General features: G+C 43.1%; 1 protein-coding gene across 2 annotated transcripts in view; it reads left to right on the forward strand.

Moving 5' to 3' along the window:
* Positions 1–20052, forward strand: part of COL22A1 (collagen type XXII alpha 1 chain) — a 232239-nt gene that overhangs the window by 94688 nt on the left and 117499 nt on the right. For both annotated transcript variants that reach the window (XM_083826393.1, XM_083826392.1), the window contains 7 exons: positions 2338–2461; positions 4153–4428; positions 5481–5561; positions 6154–6267; positions 6828–6872; positions 12643–12696; positions 13455–13490. In XM_083826393.1, the coding sequence (XP_083682519.1) occupies positions 2338–2461; positions 4153–4428; positions 5481–5561; positions 6154–6267; positions 6828–6872; positions 12643–12696; positions 13455–13490 (730 nt within the window). The remainder of the gene's footprint in view (positions 1–2337; positions 2462–4152; positions 4429–5480; positions 5562–6153; positions 6268–6827; positions 6873–12642; positions 12697–13454; positions 13491–20052) is intronic.

The raw sequence follows: 20052 nt of genomic DNA on the forward strand, positions 1-20052 counted from the left end.
TGTGATGACAGCAAATATGTTATGGACCAGGACAGCTAAGGACCCCCAGACCTGTAACTGCTACCCTGTGCTACCTGGGGATTAACTGAGGGACCATGTCTCTGCTTTGCTTTCATTCTGTAGGAGGTTAGAGTTGGTGGTGGGGTGTAGCTAGAAGAGTAAGTCAGTAGGGCTCTCTTGTGCCCAAAAGGCAAATCAGAATCCTAAAAAGATGGGTGGGGACGCAGCCGACTAAACCTGGCTGTGATGATGAAGGTAGGTGGTGAGGAGTGAGTGAAGATAAATGCACTGGGCATCTATTCTGAAACAGCAGAGCTTTAGGAGCTGTGCCACAGGGAAATCCCCGTACAAACAGCACTCTCATGTAGAAATGTTCAAGAGGATGGAGCTATAAGAAATGCTTTTTCAACTGTCAACCTACCACCTTGCTGAAGTTTCTTGATCTGTCGATGATGTTAAAAGCCAAGAAAAGCTTCTTCTTCTCTGACAAACATGGAGACAATGAGTGTCCAAAGCCATTTGACAGGAAATTTGCACCAGGGCATGTCAACAGTTCAAGAGACCTGGCTGGGTGCCCTTTTGGAAAGGCTGATGTGACCAACTTGGCTCCCTCTTGCCAAATATCCCCTAGTTTTTGTTGGTGGTTTTCAGTGCCCCAGTCATACCAGTTTTATTCTCCATGGCAGCTCTGCCATGTGACAACTGACAGGCGGCTTCTTTCATCGTGAAGGGAGGGAATGTCTGGCTATTTTGTGCACCAGGGGGGAGATGGATGCTGGCATGAGGAGGATCCATGACCAGGGAGGGATGGTTCATGAATACCTATTACTGAGAAATAAGACAGCCTTGTCTGCTCTCCAAAGGGAAGGAGCTGGTTTAGTTTTCTCTTGTGCTGGAAGACTCCAGAAGGTGCCTATGCCTGCAGTGGGAAGACCAGCTTATAATGATGCATAGTCTCCATGGGCTTTTTATATAGCAAAAACTACAGTAGTGGAAAAAATCGCAGTAATACTTGTTCTGAAATTTAAACTTCGCTAAAAATACAGGAAATTCAAAGTACTGACTAAAAGATGATTGAATATTTTGGCCTTCAACCTTTGCTGTAAATGTAAAACAAAGCATTCTGGAAATTCTGAAGATGAGATTTTTGCCTTAAACTCCAGTAACAGCTTCTAGCTTTGTATGCCGTTGGGTTAACTGTGCCAGTTTCTGCATAGCGACGGACTGTGTTGAGTATTCCTTAAGTGTAACTCTGTTCACTGTTTTGCTCTTTATTAACTGCTGCTGTTGTCTTTTTTTTTTTTTTTTTTGTTCTTTTTCTAATGGGTGCTTATGCCTGACTGCTCAGATGTCTGGAAGCAAAGACATGATATTTAGGAAGGGCCTATTTAGGAGTAATCAGAGGAGCAGGCTGTCTTGGGCATTAGGAACAATGAAGTTAGCTGGGACTATTCAACTGGGAAAAGAGATAGCTTAGAGGCAATATAAGCAAAGTTTGCAAAATCATGAATGCAATAAAAAAATAGAAAAATAATTGGTTCATTGTGTTGCACCATTATAAAGAGGGCATAAAGAGAAATCATAAAGAGTTGGAGAGAGGGAGAGTATGTTTGTTCAGTTCATTCTCATTCCTAGATGTCCATTTATGCCTAGTGAGAAAAAAATTGTGATTTTGGGTTAATTATCCCTTCTGTCCAGCTCATTTCTGGTATGTTCTTATGTTGGGGCTGAGTCAAACAGTACCAGTGGTTTTGGTTAATTCAGACTTATGCATGGACCATGGTGTTGCAATGACCAAATTTCTGCCTAAGGTATTTGTAAAGTGTGATTTGAGAAGGTTCTGTTCTCCCAGGCCACCAGCCAAGGAAAATACCCTTGGGCAGGCATGAGGTGTAGTGCCTATTTTTGGGGAAATATCACAGTATTTGTTACTATAATTTGGTACATTTATAGAGGATTTCAGGCATGCCTGCCCACTGTCAGATTTCAGAGGTCTCCAGTGCATCTAGAGAAGAACAGGATGATTTGCTGAATGCATGAACTGAATCAGCAGGTGAAAATCAATTGCCTTGACATGATGGATCCGAGACTGAAGCTTTTCACTGTTCCTTATTTAACTTGAGAGCTTTGTTGTTGGAATAGAGAAGGGCTCCTCAAGGACAGAACCACCTGGAGGACACAAGCTTGTGTTCATCTTTTTTAAGCTGCCAAATACAGCAGATTTTGTGGGAACGACATGATACTTTTGGGAAGCATTGCTGGGACATGCAGTTCTAGAAATTCTACTCTACACTGCTAAGCCTAATACATTGCTCTCTTTTTCCCTCCCTGTGCCAGGGATGTATTTCCACAAGGTCTGCCTGATGAATATGCCTTTGTAACTACCTTCAAATTCCGGAAGGCTTCCAGAAAAGAAGACTGGTATATTTGGCAGATTATTGACAAGTACGGCATACCACAGGTATGAGGCCCTAATGCTGGAATAAAGGGCTGTCTGTTCCTATCTAGCATTCTTAGCATTATACTAAGCTTAGAGATTTGAGTGTGCTTCAGCAGGAGGTGGTTTGGTTGGGTTGTATATTTTTCAAGGTTGTATGTTTTGTTGGAGACAGCTGAAAACTTGAGCTGCTTAGATGTGGAGAGAAAAAAAACCTCAAGATTCTCAGTAATATTTTCAAAAGCGCCTTCAATTGTGGTGCCAAAAGTGTCTTAGAGCCTCATGAGCCTTGTTTCATGCACATTCTCTTGAACTTTGGCCACTATGTGTTTGTGGACCTGGTTAGCTTACAGATTGCTGACACTTCTAAGTCAGCACTGGTCTGGGACGGCATTTCCAGCCAGCACAGTGCCCCGCTGCATGGAGATGTTGTGTCAGGTTTGGAGGCAGCCTACCCTGTGTTGCTTCCATCAGACACAGCTTGGTGCCAATGTGGCCAAACTCTTTCCAGCTTTGCAGCTCATGGATGCACCACTGCTTCCCCAGGCTTTGAGCTCTGCTCCATTCCCTGCTGCTTGCCAGTAACTGTCTGTCTTCGATAAAAGAGGAAATCAATTTGTAAATGAGCTAAGGGTATAACGTCTTAAAAAACCTATGTTTACCCACTCCATAGCTTGCAACATGAGGTATGTGTAGCACGATGTTGTTAGGAATGGCTTGTGGGGAGAGAAAGGCAGAGACATGTAAAGGAAGAAAGATGGAGGGAGTCAATGGTAAGATATTGATTCTGCAGTGATCAAATGGAGTGGCGTGATTTAATACAGGATTGAAATGGACTTTCGTTTTCACTCATTTGAAAATGCTTTGCCTAAGAGTGGTCACTTAGGACTTCATTTTTTACGCGTTACACTTGATTATTTTACTCTGAAAAGAAGACAGTTGAGGCCATTTATTCTTAAACTTCTAGCTTTCCTGCATCACTAGGCATTGTCTCTTTCATTTCTAATTAAATGATTTAGGCCAGGAACCAATCTTCAGTACTGACTTTAAGTTACACAGCTTGTCTGTGTCCACACTGTGTAATAACATGGTCCTAGGTCTCCTTGGAGCCTAAGGCATAATCATTATTGTGTGTTTTGGTTCAAAATGTCTGGAATAATGGGTAGTGCTACAGCGGAGCAGACTGTTTGCATATCAGGAAATGAGGGTTTTGTCCATGCCCTATGGGATGGTTGAGGACATGTGAGGGGGACTAAAGAGCACAGAGCCTGCTGGGAAGTAGTGGAGGATTGCACAGGCTAAAGGGATCCAAAACAGGCTCGGCTTTGTCTACATACCTTTGGGAAGATGTCTCTGACATGCTAGCACCCAACCATGCCCAAGCACTGCCTGGGAGGCATCATAGTGACATGGGATGAAACCATACCAGGGAGCATGCTCATGAGGAAAGGCTTTGGATGGTCAAGGGTTTGTGCTCAAGCCTGTTCCCTGCCCTGTCTGTTTACTAGAACAGGTATAGGCTCCCTAACCAACTTCATATCTCATCCAAGGCTCCCTATCCAACTTCGTATCTCATCCAAAAGAACATCCTCTGCTCTTTGGGTCAGCTTCTAACCACATCCCTGCCTTTGGGGTGTCAGTTGGAATGGAAAGTAGGCAGGAGGAAGGAGGAGGCTGTACACCTACTTAGCAAAATCACCTCTGTCTGTTTTCAGGTCTCAATCCGTCTGGACGGAGAGAACAAAGCAGTGGAGTACAATGCCGTTGGGCTCACCAAAGATGCCGTGAGAGTGGTCTTCCGCAGCGCACGAGTCAGTGATCTCTTTGACCGCAGCTGGCACAAGATTGCCCTCAGCATTCAGTCAACGGCTGTCTCGCTTTACATAGACTGCAAGCTGGTGCAGATGCTGCCTATTGAGGACAGGGAAAATATCGACATTCAGGGAAAGACTGTGATTGGCAAACGCTTGTACGATAGCGTCCCCATTGATGTAAGTACTGCGCGTAGCGATTAGAACTGGTGTAACTTTCAGTGTTGGGCTTGCAGCATGTGATTGTATTTTGGGGTGTTTATGTTGTAAATGACCCTTTTCCAGAAGCAGCATCACTGAAATATTACCTGTGTTGCATAGTTGAAACAGATTGACATCTCATCGTGTGTAAGACTTTTGGCCTTTTTATGCAAGATTGTCAATATCTACGTAAAAGGGATTAAAAATGAGAAACGCATTTCATCTTTCTGTCTAGTCCCAGGATACACAAGAGTTAAGATCAGAGACAAAATCATCCATAAATACGATTGAAATGAGTACTGAGCTACACACATGAAGATATTTTTCTGTCCAGTCTGGCCTTATGAAGGTTTCCACCTGTGACAGCAAGGGATGGGGAAAAAAAAATAAATCTTTTTAACTAAGTAGAGTCACGACATAGTCTCTATTCCTTGGAAAATAAAGCTGATATTAAATGGCTCTTGCTCCAATTGAACTTAAGTTGAAACCTGCACGCTGGTCTGGTTGCTGCATTAACCTGGTATAACTTATGCATGATGGGGGTTTGAGACGTAGGTAATATTTCTTAGCTGCACAACAAGGATGGGATGTGCATATTAAGTGTGCTAATAGCATTTCTCACACACGGGTAAATGGTCAGAAGATGCAAGACGCAACAGGAGAAAAATAAACCTTATGTCTAGATGAAATTCTAGGAAGGATATAGGTGGGCAAAATATGTCTTCCCAGACAGGAATTTGGCTAGGGCACAGAGATTAGCAGAGCTCCTTATTGTATTAAAACCAGCATCACAGTTTTAATAGGCGTATTCAGGGGCTCATTAACACAGCACTCTTGAAGAATGCTGAGATATTGGTCTGTTATTGAGAGAGAAAGAGAGAGATTGACTACGGGAGTCACAGAATCGCCATGAATTTAGCCCCATCTGGTTTTTATTTGCATTCATCTGCACTGTGTGTATCCAAACAAAAGGACATGTGGTCTTTAATAATTCACTGTCTCTGAGACTATTGCCGCACTTTGTCTTCCAGTTTGATCTTCAGCGGATGGTTATTTACTGTGATTCTCGGCATGCTGAGCTGGAGACCTGCTGTGACATTCCCTCTGGACCAGTAAGCTTCTTTTTGTCATTAATTCATTTTCACATGAACACTCTTCATTGAAATCTATTACACAAACCAGGAAATATATGACAGTGTGGGTTTATCATTTTTATAATGATGGTGAATCAAACCTAGCTATATAATTGGTAAAGTAGCAGTGCCAGAAGAGAACTGTAAAGGGATGAGTATGAGGAATTTGAAGTTTCCAAGTCACTTTTTCCCTGTCAAACTGTCATGGGAAACAAAACCCTGAAGTGATGATGGAACAACAGAAATTCAGCATGAAATATTCAGCATGAATCCCACTGGTTTTATTTGGGAAGAACTAACACAGTGCCAGTTGCTGCTCAGTTTCCTGTGCCCAGCTCTCAGTAGTCACTTCCACTCCCCTTTCACTCTTCTCCCCTCGATCCTAGTTAAAGAGATTCATTGTTCATTTTGCCACATTTTCTCCCATTGCTCGAATGAATGGCTTTTGTGGGATTTCATTCCTAACATATTTAGCTGTGCAGTAATGCCTATGTGGTTTCTCTAAAGTGGGTGGAAGAGAAAGTTTTCTAGCATCAAAGTCTTCATCATGACCTTGAGTGTTTGGATGTAGTGCCAGGTGACGGTCCTGACAGAAGCACCTCCCGTGGAAGTGAAGCCCACTGTTGGCAGCGAGCAAGTTGCCCACCTCAAGACCGTCAATTGCTCCTGTTCTGCCGGAGAAAAGGTGAGTGTAGAGTGTGTTTTCTTTCTGGTATGGTGGATGGGTTTGGAAATAATGATACCATGCAAGTGAGTTTTAAGAAATACCGTGTTTGTGAAGTGCTTGGAGACCTAGTGGTGGTAAGCACTTCATAGAAAGAACCAGATGGTGGGATGTCTGTAGAGGTAATGGCAATCTTCCCAGGTGTTTTATCTTTATTTAATTCAGTTTTGATCGTGCTGATAGTCTTGAAAGCAACCTTGGAAAACAAAGTTGTTGTTTTTATCCACCCCAGACGTGTGCATCTTTCTTCAGTTGAGCAGGAAGAAATTCTGGACGTAAATATAGCCACACTAAGAAAGATCTCATACCTTTTAAAAATCACGTAATTGCTTCTATTGGCTGTGACTGGGACTTCTGAGCAGCCAGCTTCACTGTCAATGCTCGTGAGGACATGTCACTTTCAGCCTGCTGTCCACTAAAACCAGAAAACCTTTCTGTTGTCCTCAGTAACTGTGGGATTGTGTCCCTTCTTTGTTATATAATGACGAGATCTATCTGACTAATCATGTTTTTTTCTTTAGGGGGAGAGAGGCCCGATAGGCCCTGAAGGTCCTAAAGGCCAAAAGGTCAGTAAGATGTGCTAGTTCATCTGTCTGATAAAACCAACAACAAAAAAAGGCAGTTTCAGAGTAAGTAGAGAAGTTGAAGATTTTGAGAAATAAGTGTCGATTTGACATATCACTCAGTTCAGATACTTTTCAATGACCTTGGAGTGCTGGGGACTCTGCCTGACTCGTATCTTTGCTCTAGGCTTGCATTTGAGCCTCTGTTGCCACTTGAGAATAAATGTGTTCCAAAATCTTTTCATATAGGTTCTAAACTGGTGTTTTTGCAAACTCCTGTTATTCGCTGGGTCATGCACAGCTTTCATGATGAGTCACCTGGAAACCCTTCTGTGCTGAGCCTTGCCCAGCAGCACTAGATAGCTGCAGGTTAGGTAGCAGCCTCCCATTTACTCTTTACAGTATCTCCTGAGACTGGGGCAAAGGATTAGCCACAATCTGTTATTAACGAGCGCATTTGAGTCATGAGCTGGTGTTAAATACAGGCCACTTTCCCTAGTGCTCTTCTTCCTAGATAACAGGGTAGGAGAATGGTTGTGATGGCTGCTTTAAGTTTCACAGTGCAACCTCTATATTATCCTGCGTGTTCTGCAAGCTTCTTTGATGTGCGTGTGTTGTGTACATTCAACATGCAGGCATTCTCCTTCTTGTTTGGCTCCAGTTCGAGCTGTGAAACAACAGACTTAGAAAAGAGCACTTGTACTGGAAGAAAACAGAGATTCACGTTGCTTTAGAGGTGAAAGTTGGTGGTGCTGGTGGTTCCCAGTTTCACCATCTGTGTGATTAAACAGCTTTTGGAGAAGAATCTGTATTCAAAAATGTTTCCACCTGAATAACTTCTGCAAATTCAGTCACTGAATTTAAAACTGGTGAATAAACTCACCGCATCCCAGCAAAAGGTTGAAACATTGTGAAAAGGGAGAGGAGAAATCTCAGGGTTTTGGAAGGTCAGATATCCTCAGCACTGTTTTTGTTGTGGTGGTGCCAGTGTTTTTTGTTGTTTTGTTTTGTTTTCTGTTAGTTTGTTTTTTGGGACAAGCTTTGCTCTTCTGCCTGCAGGGAGAAACCTTGAGTAAAGAGGGTCTGTGTTTGGGGGTATGTTTTCTGCTGGCAATAAAGAGCACGGGTGCATTAGTGTTCAGATGTGCCTGACTGAAACTGCAGAAAATATTTCCTTGTGGGAATATAAATAGCAACTTTCTATTTTAATCTGTGACAGCCTAAATAATAAAGGGCTGTTTTGAAGAATGGCAGAGCCATGACTCTTGTGAGGAGGTTGCAGGAGGGCAATGAGGGTTATAATAAAAGCGCCCTGCAGCAGCATCCCGTTGTCTTTCAGTGCTTTGACAAGGTCTGCGCACTGGCGAGGATGTCTGTACTGTGCAGCACGGCGCAGGGTAGGAGGTATTAGTTGTTTACATAACAGGCTATGTCCAAGCAACACAGCAGGAGGCATTTTTTAACAGATCCCCGAATGGCTGTCCCACCCCTGCAGGTGGGTGACTCGATGGCTCTGGAGATGTGTGTGAGTTTTTGTTGGATGTAGTGCTCCGTGACTCGCATGCTACTAAGGTAGGACCATGTCACAGGCTCTGAGAGTTGGGGATGATGCCACTTAAATGGCTCTGACAGCAGTCTGGTATAAACAACTGATGATTTGAGGCAGACAACTTAGCTTCTTTATCTGCTAAATAAGGCAAGCCATAGGTTTGATTCCTGACTAGCAAAGATTAAATAATATATAAAGCCCTTGACAACAGTTCTTGCATAGGCCAGCCAAAGACCAGTTTGCTGAAGATCAGCTTTGTCCCAGTCCCTGCTCTCTGTGCAGGGACAAATTTCTCTCCCCTCCTTCCTATTTGTATATTACTGAGCCACCCCAACTGAAATGCTGGCAATGGGGAAGAAAGCGGGTGCTATTTGCAGCTCCCCAGTATTACCATGAGGTGGGCCAAGGCCCCACAGAAATGACTGGCTTCTGCATTATGTGGTAGAAGTGTCCAAAATATGGTCACGATCATTCAGCTTGTCTCCCTCATTTCTAAGGGGCTAGCGTTGTGTTTTAAAGCTGTGTTGTTGTGTAATGAGGGTGGCTGTAAAGCTTTTTTAAGGTAATGAATACTGAAGATCTCTATTTGTTACATAAATCCACTAGCTGTGGCTTCAAGAAATGCTAAAAATAAAAATAAATTATATCCATATCCACCATGCTCTTAGGTTTGATTAAAACATGCTAGCAAGCAAGTACAGCATAAGAAAAGACTAAGCATTAATTGACTAAATGGAGAGGTGGGAGTAAACTAATTAAGAAGGAAAGAAATTATCAGAAAAAGGTAGAAACACCGATGTCAGGACTCTGAGTCAGAAGTCATGATTTTCTCTATAGACATCAACGTAATTGAGCATCTCTTTATTGGGGGTGAGTTGCAAGGCTGAAATCTAATCCTAAATAACTGGAGCCCAAGGGATATTTAAGTGGACTGTAGGCACTTGGGCATTATCCAGAAGTATTTTACAGGCTGGTACTGAGAAATAACCCACAAGAGACTTTATGGCCATATAAGTAGCCAGGAAAGAAGCTGATCTAGCTGCTTCTAAAAAACAACATGCAGCTGGTGTGAGTCACCTGAGAAACGAGTCCCACCAGGGGGTACTAATAGCAGTGGAGATCAATGTTAGAAACCAAAATGACCCCCTTGCCCCAAAAGGAGATCTTTGGAGAGGCTGATAAAAGGAAGAGGACTGTAACACTGTGTCTAGGCTAAGGTAGTTGTTATTGTTGTTTTGTCTTGGATTTATTTATTTGTTTGTTTTTCCCTGGACTAGCAGTAGCTGGTGGTTTATTCACTCCTTGTCCAAAGTAGAAGTAATGGATACCTCTTCTTTCTTTCTTTCTTTCTTTTTTTTCTTTTTTCTTTTTTTTTTTTTTAAGTCAGTTTGAGGGTCTGTTTAGGAAAGTGATCGTGGCAGTCATCTATCTGGGTTGAAGGCAAAGAGATTAGCATTCAGGCTCCATTATCCTGAGCTCCCACAGTATATTTCTTCTTTTGGTGGGGGATGTTTGGACAGGCTTTTCCTATGGTGCTATCTGACTGGGGTAATATTCCAAGCATATACCCAGTATGGGAGGATAATGAGTTTCTGTTCTTCTTTAATTTGTCTTTCAAAACCCAGGGCAAAACAGGAGCTTGTGGTTACTAGAAAAAGTGGGGGAAAAAAACATTTTAGAGATGAACATTTTTACTTCATTCATCCATGCTGCCAAACTGGGGTTTCTGTGTGGAGACACACTGTACGTATTTTGGAGGGAGATACAGTAAAGGATGGTGTTGGGGAAGAGCAACACAGGAAATAGCCTTGGAAGAATTGGCTTGAACGTGGGTCTCATTGATAAGTTTTAGGTTCTAACAACATCCTAATTCAATTTATTTTTCTTTTATACTTGCCATCCATGCTGCGTTTTTTGGAGGCAGCCAGGCTGGCTGGCTGGGGCACTGGGCTGATGGTCAGTGGGCTTCTGCTCTCTTCTAGCACCGCTATCAGTCTGTGCTCTGAGCTTAAGGAAAATCTCTTCTCTGTGGGATCGGTTTCTATCCACATTGTAGAAATGGTGTTGCTTACCTGCCTTTGACTATAATGCTGTTTTTTTGCATATGTGCTACTTGCTCTGTGAGGTTTTTTTCTCTTGGCAAAACTGATATGGATGCTTTCAAAAGTCTCTCTGCATCGGGGGGAAAAGAATGTGTGATCTTGACAAATATTTCAATGTCTGGTGCAGCTAAGCACATTTTTTGGACAGAGATCAGGACAAAATGAATTGAGCTAAAAAAAATTAGATCTTTGCAGTCCATGTGGGAAGACCTGGGGAGTGCAGGGGTCACTGGATTTGCTGCTGTTGTGGCAGGTGAAGATTCCTGTCCCAGGTCTGAGATATTTTCAGCCTGATACCATGTCTACACCAGACCACCTAAACTCCCTACAAGCAAAAGTCAATGGGCAGTACAAACAGCTGAGCCATGTACAAGGAACAGTGACACTGCATTTGTCCATGATGGATGGAAAGCTCAGCACAGCGTGTTTCTGGTATATGTGTTCTGGGTGAGAACCGGGCAGGAGGCAGGTAGAGCCTTCTGCTCTCCAGCAGCTCCTGGTGCAGGAGGACTCAAAGGAGTGACTGGCAACACTAAAAATAGCTTTAAACAGGTCTAAGTAATGTGTATATTCTCAGATGATCCCTCTTCCAGTCTTAAGACTGTGGAGTACATGACAGTGATTTTCAGGTAATTTTTTTCTGCACTTGCAGTATTTAATGTCTTTAGTTCTCTATTTAATAGATGTTTATCAAACGGTACGTCTTCCTTGGCTCTCTGTCTGTTTCCTTCCTTAATCTGTCAACTATTCTTTTTCCTGGGTGAAAAGTATCCTTTTTTCTCTGGGGCCTCAACACAAGAAGGACTTGGACAAGTTAGAATGCATCCAGAGGAGGGCCACAAAGATGATCAAGGGGCTGGAGCACCTCTCCTATGAAGACAGGCTGAGGGAGTTGGGGTTGTTCGGCCTGGAGAAGAGAAGGCTCTGGGGAGACCTTACAGCGGCCTTCCAGTACCTAAAGGGGGCTACAGGAAAGGTGGGGAGGGACTCTTTGTCAGGGGGTGTAGGGATAGGACAAGGGGGAATGGCTCTAAACTAAGAAATAGTAGATTTAGATTAGATATTCAGAATGAAGTCTTTACTCAGAAGGTGGTGAGGTCCTGGCACAGGCTGTCCAGAGAAGCTGTGGATGCCCCATCCCTGGAGGTGCTCAAGGCCAGGCTGGATGGGGCTTTGGGCAACCTGGTCTGGTGGGAGGTGTCCCTGCCCATGGCAGGGGGGCTGGAACTGGATGGGCTTTAAGGTCCCTTCCAACCCAAACCGTTCTGTGATTCCTAAGAAACAAGAGAAGAAAAAGTTTTGACGGGGTTTAGATTGATCACTGTTCCTCCCTATATACTTGTTCTTCCAGTTTTTGTTTCCCTACCAATCATAATTTGTACATTTTGATTTTTTTTTTTTGTTTTCAACTATCTTTTTACACCTTGCCTTTCTTTTATTTCCATTTGTGGAAGCAATGAGAGTGACTGTGTGTGTTGTACCTTTCTGCTAGGGAATGGATGAGTTGGCTGATCACGAAAATCCGATGTGAATGAAAACAATGTGTTTTTTTTTTTTTGAAATTGGAAGTATTAAAAATAACTCTGAAGTCTTGACAATATTTACCGGTTCATTTTTTTCACATCTTAGGTGCGCACCCTCTAGGTCTTATGCAAACCAACTTTCTAAGTTCTTCCCAGGTTTAACAGAAAATAATGACTTCTGAAGTACTTCACAATAGAGAGCTCTACACCTTGCTAGTGCACCCTGAAGGGTTCCAACAGTATTTTCATATGAAAAATAGAGTGCAAAATCAGAGAGCTTGGGCATTCAAGTCTGTATAAATGCAATGAAGTCCACCCCATCCTTCTGGACTTTCAGCAGGAGCTGAAATCATCTCAGTAGAGACTAGTGGGAACAGAAGTGTCCACGATCTCAGCCAAGCCCTCATTGCACTGCTTTCCAAAAACAAATAAAAAAATAATAAAACCACAAAGCAACCAAAACCTAACTGAGAAATGCAAACACCAACGTGATGCAGCTCACAAGTGAGGGCAATGGGAGGTTTAAGAGGAAATTTTGTCCATTATTTCTGTGCCTGTGGTTATCTCTGTGGTATCAACAACCTTTCTTCTTTTTGAAGGGAGAAAGTGGCAGTCAAGGGCTTCCTGGACTCAGAGGAGAAAAAGGAGAGTCAGTAAGTAAGAAATAGAATGATTTTTAGATACCGAGTTGGAAATACAAGTAGCTTTTCTCTCGTCTACATGGAACATTTGCTCACAGTGTCAGTGTAGTCCGTTTAATATGTTTCTCTTCCTGGGCCTTTATACCAGGGAGAAGCTGGTCTTTCTAGCACCCATTGGCCTTTCAGGGGCGGAATGGATGGGTTCATCCTTGAATTTAGCTGATAATTAACTTAGTATTGGCATTTTAATTAAAATATGTGTCTTGGATGTACTTGGTTTTAGCACTGCTGCACATCTAGCGGAGGACAGTAAGAGGCAACTGCACACAAAGAAGATGCAAATCTCTCCCAACTCCTTTACATTCAGATAACCAAGATCCAGCTTTCCGCAGCTGCGATTAATGCAAATGCCAGACTGAGGTTTTAAGCAAGGAAGTCTTTAACCCTCAGTCTAATCAGGGTTGTTAGCATCTTTGATTTTGGAAATGTAGTATCAGACTCTTGTATCAATGGAAAATAAGATGTGTTTTCTGGTGCTAGAGTAGGAAAATTGGGCTTTCTATTTTAATTTGTCACTGAATTATTATTAAGGAATTTTGCCCCCAAAAGTGACTTTACATATGTTAGCCATCCTGTGATTGTGTGTATATATGTATTAGTGATATATATGCACACACACACACTTGGGTATCAAGGAAAAGATAAAATATATATTTACAACATAGTTTGACACCCTTGCTATTAAATGTACCTTCTTTTTGCATTTCTAGGGCAGAGCCTATGGCAGAGGAGAAAAAGGAGAAAAGGTAAGATCTAATCCTTTCTTGAACTAATTAAATGAGAGATGCTTGCTTAGCTTGGAGGTAACTTTTGGAGGGCACAGAATGCAATAGATGTGATACAACTGGATCTTTGTGGGGAAGTTTTATATTGAGTTAAACTTCCTTCTATAGAAAAGCTTTCAAGTGTTCACTGCTTTTCCCCTTCATATTCTTTGAGGTTTCCTTTGTGCACTGGACATGTAAAACGCTATTAAATTGGAATCATAATCTTTGTTTTATGTAAGCAGCAGTGAGTTCATGGAGGATACTGCAGTAAAGCAACTGGCTGGAAGGATGAAAAACAAACGGAATGTATAAGTTCAAGTTTATTGAATTTTCAACAGGATTAAATTTGGGTCACGAGGAGACTGCTATAATTTTTTTCTTTTTCATTGGATATTTTCATTAATAACCTGGAGGATGAAAGCCAGAGTATTTTCTTATTGCAAATACCAGTTAAGATAGAGAAATAAGACTTAGAGTTTTAAAATTAAAGTTAGAAAGTAACACCACTGAAAATTGCTGGATCACCTATCTTGAAAAATGTATTCAGCTGTGATCAACAATGGGAAATAAAGCATAATTGGACTAATGTGCATCAAAAAAGACATGGATTTCCAGGCAACTCTAGTTGGGAGCTTCCCACTCCCCCCAAAAATGAGGCTATACACCTAAAATGCAGAGGGCAATTAGCTGTTTCCCCATGTAACTCCATATTGCACCTGGCTGTGGGAGTTTTCCTCTTCTCCAAAATGAAATTTCATTCTGTGGGGTACAATGAGAAGATCAACAGGAGGGTCTAGGAGATGGATGGGATGAAATAAGGAAATTGTCGTGCTTCATACTGCAAATGGGTTTAAGAGTCTGTGGAACTGTTTTCCAGGGATTCTGTGGCTACCCGATTGCTCAGGGAATTTAAAAGAATAGTGGATTGTGATCTGAAAGGAAGATTGCTGCAGTAGCAAGAACATGGCATTTATGGCCATTGCATCTCCTCATTTGTTCTTTCTGTGATTATGATATATTGATTGTATATGGTGGTAATGTGTCATGTGAAATTACAATCTAAATGAGGGTTGCTCATGGCAGGAAATATTATTGAGCTGGGCTAGAGACATGGGGGCTGTAAAGCGCACATTTCTGCATCCATCTTCCTGCAGTCCTCCCACTGACAGCCACTATTTAGCCTCTGAGACTCAGAATTCAGCCTTTGGAAACCAGCTCGTGCTTGGCAGGTGGTGAGAGTCAGCAGTCTGATGGGAAACATGATGTTTACGATATAAGTTGTGCTGCAGTTGAAGCAAGTTCATGTTTTCTTATGTTCTGATCTCTGCAAAAAGTGGTGGAAAACAACATCACTCCATCTATAGTATTCTCATGCCTGGAAAAATAGGTCTGCAAGTCTGGATCAGAAGGAGGAAAAAATAATAAGACCCCCCAGACACAATAGGTTTGCCCAGAACTGCTCTGATTGGGATAGCCAAACCACTCAGAGTGCCCCAAATGACTGTATAGGCACAAAGATCCCTGAGCTGATGGCCAGCTTGTTTTGTTGATTTGGAACATGTACCAGCCAAGGCAGCATGTGCTCCTCTGCAGAGGATGTGCATTTGGGAGCTAGTGTGTGTGCCCCGCATGTCTACTAGTGCCCGAGTGTCATTGCTGTTGCTGATGGAAAGCAAAAATTGATATGCTGTGAGTCGCTGGCTTGATTAAAGGGAACATTATGGTGTATGTGTCTGTGTATACTACTTTTTCCTGAACATAAAAAATTATCTTAAAGTCAGATGTTAGGTGTGAGGGTGAGTGTTCAGTAGCAGAAAGTGGTAGGTGTGGTGGGGAGGTCACCTCTGCAGGAGGTCTGTGTGCAATGGATATAGGGGTGCAGGACACGTCTGTGTCTTGGTGTCAGAAGAAGCCACTATGAGAGGAAAGCGACCAGAACTACAGGGCGATCGGCTGCGCTTATCTGTGATGCTGATTGCCATCTCTCCTCCTGAAAAAGGAGGACAGCCTAGGAAATGAGACCCTTTCCAGACAGGAGAACGTGACACACCTGGAAGGAGAGGATTCATGTGGCTCCTTTTTGTTTGCCTGCTGTGCTCTAATGGCTGCATGAGCATGAATTCTTGTTTTTCACTCCGGCTGTGACAGCTTTATGTTTCCTTGATTTTATGGGTATGGGCCAGTGCTAGGAAACTAGATCAGAGATATTTGACTTCAAACAGCTGCAGTCCGTGCAATCTTTGCTATGCATGTGCTGTGGACTCTCTTGTAGGAACAAGGCTCCCATCCTAAGTGTTGAGAGAGGAAGGTTATCACACCTTTGAAAAGACTGAGATGATGAGATTAAAACGATCCCCTTATTATAGTATTGCTCTCCAGCTGTGCTAGTGCCAAACACCTGCCAGATGATGTTTTTGCCAAGTATTGTGTGTAGGGCAATTACGTGAGGTCTGAGGCATTTGTTAGAGGGCAAATCCGGTGCTTTTCCAGGAGGACGACAGTGGCACTGGCTTTGATTCTCCCGGCTGTTACCTCAGTTATATCTCTAAGTTAAAGCCAGGATGATGCTTGCGTTAGAACACATAACACGCCAAGTACATCATTAGTGGTAAACCAAAAGATAATAGCAGCTGTGGCTAAAAACCTAATTCATGTCGACATGAGGTCTTGTGTGACTTTGTAAACCAAGAAATTTGCTGTGATGGAACAAGCGACAGCCCAGAGTGTCCTGCCAGGCCTAAATAACTCAGCTTGATGGAGGCTGATCTCTGTGTGCAGAAACATGCAAGTGCAGACCAAGGAATTGCACGTAGGTACCAAACCAGAAAATAACATAATGCATCTTCAGGTGATCATGCAAACTGCTTTTGGGTGGATTTTCTTATTCAGGTGTGGTTCCGTTGCCACTGCTCTGTGTTGGATCTTGATTTTCTGCTGTTGGCCATCATCTTTCAGCCCTTGAAGTGTTTAATCCCTGTGGCATTACACGTAGTCTGTTATATTTCTGTTCATAAGTTTATGTTGTGTCTTTATTCACTTGTTTTTCATGCACTCATGTTATCAAGCAGCTGATTTTACATGTTAAAATATCCAAAACTATAACATGATCACCATGAAAGGCAAAGTTTTGGCTTTCTTCTGTAGATTATTCAAGCAGGTATCCGCTAGACCAGATGGCGAGGTCCCACAGAGCTTATAATGCATATCTTCAAACCTCTGCTCCTCCAAAAGGAGTAGGTGCAGGAGAGGAGTGAGGGCAGAAAGAACAGCTGTAGAGCATTTTTTTAAGGATGTTTCAAGCAAGACAGAGTTTCAGTGACTTGATCAGAGTCAGGTAAATCACGTTTGACAAGAGAGGTTCTGTACAGTATGTGGTCTGCATTCCTGGGGTACAGCCATCCATGTCACAAGCCACTCTGCCCTTTTAATGCCCCCATAAAAAGTTTAATTTAGAGGCTTTCCAAATCTTACACCCTTGTTTTGCAAGGTGCAGAGTACTTACCAGCATTGCTGAGTGACCCTTCTTGCATCCTAAAAACCAACGGCGCTGAGAAGGCTCTGCAGGTGAGAAGGGGAAGTGGTACGTGAAAATCTGTCGTACTCTGAGTGGTACGGACACATCATTAGGAATTCATTTTTTCATTGCTTCTTTTATTGTGAAAGCGAAGGGGAAGCAAATGAAACGAGCTGATGGCAAGTTTCAAAGGAACGAAATGAAGTTGCTTTTCATACACTGGAGATTCTCCTTGCAGTTCGCTCTGGAGGATGAAATGTGTGTGTGTTTAAAAAAAAAAAAGTTCATACAAATTCTTTGAAGAGAGACATCTGTCAGGATCTATTCAGTACAAAAGACATTCTCTCTGCTTTAGGATGTCTGCAAGTCACTTTAAATTGTGATGTGCAATAGCACGACAGTAGGCTAGAGAAGTCTCCTATGAGGCCACTGCTGCAGATAGGCTAGGGGCTGGCTGTTCTTACAGTTTTTTGTTCAACTCTTGGTGAACCTCCCCAACAGCTTCATTGCCTTGGAGGGGACAGAAGTTTCCCCAGCCTGTTCATGGCTTGGGACAATGCTGCCTATAGCTGTTGAAGAAAAATCTCTGGCTCCTCGTGTGTGGAGAAACAGGATGCGGAATAGCTTGGCTAGTAATGTGTGGTGCCAGGGAGAAAAATGAATGAGGCTTTTGATCAAAAAGTTGGGTCTTGTGATTGCTACTTTGATTTTTTCCACAGGAAGCCACTCTGTAGAGGAGAAAACTCTAACCAGGAGCACCCACCTTCTCCTGCAGAGGTGTGGATGAAGGTTTCATTACAGATTACAGTGCTCTATGGGAGTTCCCTTGATAATGTGTTTCCAAGAGTATCTGAGCTTTCCCTTTGTGCCTTATCTGTTTCCCTTCATGCTAATAACCACAAACGCAGCAATGAATATGAGAAGCAACTTTAGAAGATTAAGTCTATGTTCTCCTAAAATGTGTGGGGGGTTTTGTGTTGTTGGAATTTTTTCATGGTAATGACTTGCCCTGATAAAAATTCAGGCGGATTATTATAGGATTTCTAATGAGAATAAAACCTCTGAAGTGGCTTGGCTTATTAGAGATGCAGTGACTGCAAGACCAAGCATAGAAAAGCAGGCAGATTGTTAAGGCTCTGGACTATGCTGCAGGAGATGTGGGCTTTAAACTTGGCTCCAACAGATTTGCTGACCTTGGGCAAAGCATCTAGTCTTTGTTCCTGTAAAATGAAGCTGAAGGTCTCTCTTTCCCTCCAGGCTTTGCATATCTTTCCTGCTATATTGTTCAAATAAAGGCCTTGCTTCCCCTTCCCTTATGTGTCTTCCAAACTGGAGATATTGCCATTTTTAGGGCTTCTGGAAAAGCTGTGGAAATCCACCCTGCTAGATGCAGTCTATCTACGTGCAACCCTTCTCTCTCTGTCTTCACCCAGAGGCAGCTGGATTTAAGAAAGGTCTGACCTAAAAGCCATGTAACTTCTTTACCCCAGCGCTGTGCCATCAGCGTGGTTTACCAAATGACCATACTGCCTCTTGGTCGGGGCTGGCTAGCATCCAGCAACTTGGGGCTCAAGCAAAATGGGTGCAGAAATACCTGAAAAAAGAACATCACTGGAGTCTTAATATTGCACAGGTTGGAGGGCAAGGAGAGCTTTTGCCTGGATCTTTTTAAGAGATGTGATTGGGGATGAGAAGGGCTGTGTGAGGGGCTCAGTTGCTGGAATTTTGGACATGCAGAGCTATAATGTTTGAGTCAGGTCCCTGAGTGTCAGGGTGCAGCAAGGGCTAGCTGCACCCCAAGGGAAACGCAGACTGGAGCTGAGATGCCACGGCCGGCAGCATAGGGACCTCACAGCACCCGTGCCATGGAACAGAGTGGGTCACGGATAGTACCCAGGTTCAGCCAGGAGCCTAGATCCCCAGCTGGTCCCTGTTGATGAAGCAGATCAAAGCCTAAGTTGGGAAGCTGAGTCTGGGCCAGGAGCAGCCAGGTACGTGGCAAGGCTGCTGCAGTGCAGTTCAAGTAAGTGCCAAATGTGAGAGCCTCAACTTCAAACCAGCTCCAATACAAAGCAGGGAGAATAACCAGGACATAGTAGAATGTGTGCTCTGAGCATGTATACAATGTGGAGCCTGAGTTTGCAAAGATTAAGAATTAGTCCATACGCCTAAACTAGTGATCACTCCAGGAGCTGACGTGTGTCCTTTTGCCACTGAAGCCTTGAACCCTGTTGCAGGAAAGATGCTGCAGAAGGTTCTAGGCATTGCTTGGGCTGCTGTAGTGTTTGGATAATCATCGAGTCCAAAATATCTCGATTATAACTCGGTTTACCTGGGGCTGGCTGGCTGAGGGGAGACTGAGGGCTCTGGGAAGCACCAGGGTCCGGGACTGCAGGCAGCACTCTTTCAGCCTGCACATCTTGACAGTAACAAGACGGTAAAACATCTCCGAGTTCAGAGATACTATTGAGTTTGAAATTGGAAAACAAAACAAAACCCCAATCACCCAGTAATTGGTGTTCCTCGGAGACAAGGTCTGTGGAAACATCGCCGCCTCGGGGCATGGTTCTTAGTGCTCACATCTTGTTAGTTTATTGCCGAATGAAAAATAATGTGAGCATAGCTCAAATTGACCTGGTAATGGAAAGTGAAAGTGCAATATCTGCAGATTATTTTTCCCCTTTTATTTTTATTTTTTCCTTCTGCTGGGAATTATATCCCTCTGAATCCATTCCTGGCTAAGGACTTCATCTGGTTAAGGTCACCCAGCACTTAACCTCCCCATCCAGCGTTTACATATCTGTCTAATGGTACACATCTGTGTAATAGCACCTCCACTGCTTCATCAGGCTTTCGTGCAGCTCACTGGAGTAATTTGTATCTGTCATTTCTTTTCTGAGTCTTCCCGTTAAAGGGTAAGGTGTATTAATGTCGGTGTCTGCTTTAGTGCTCCGAGTACGGCCTGAATCCTCTTGTGCACGCAAACAATTTCGGTCTGCACCTCGAGTAGTTCTGAGTCCTCTTAAC

The sequence above is a fragment of the Anser anser genome (assembly GCF_964211835.1).
Source record: "Anser anser genome assembly, chromosome: 2".
NCBI classification, from domain to species: Eukaryota; Metazoa; Chordata; class Aves; order Anseriformes; family Anatidae; genus Anser; species Anser anser.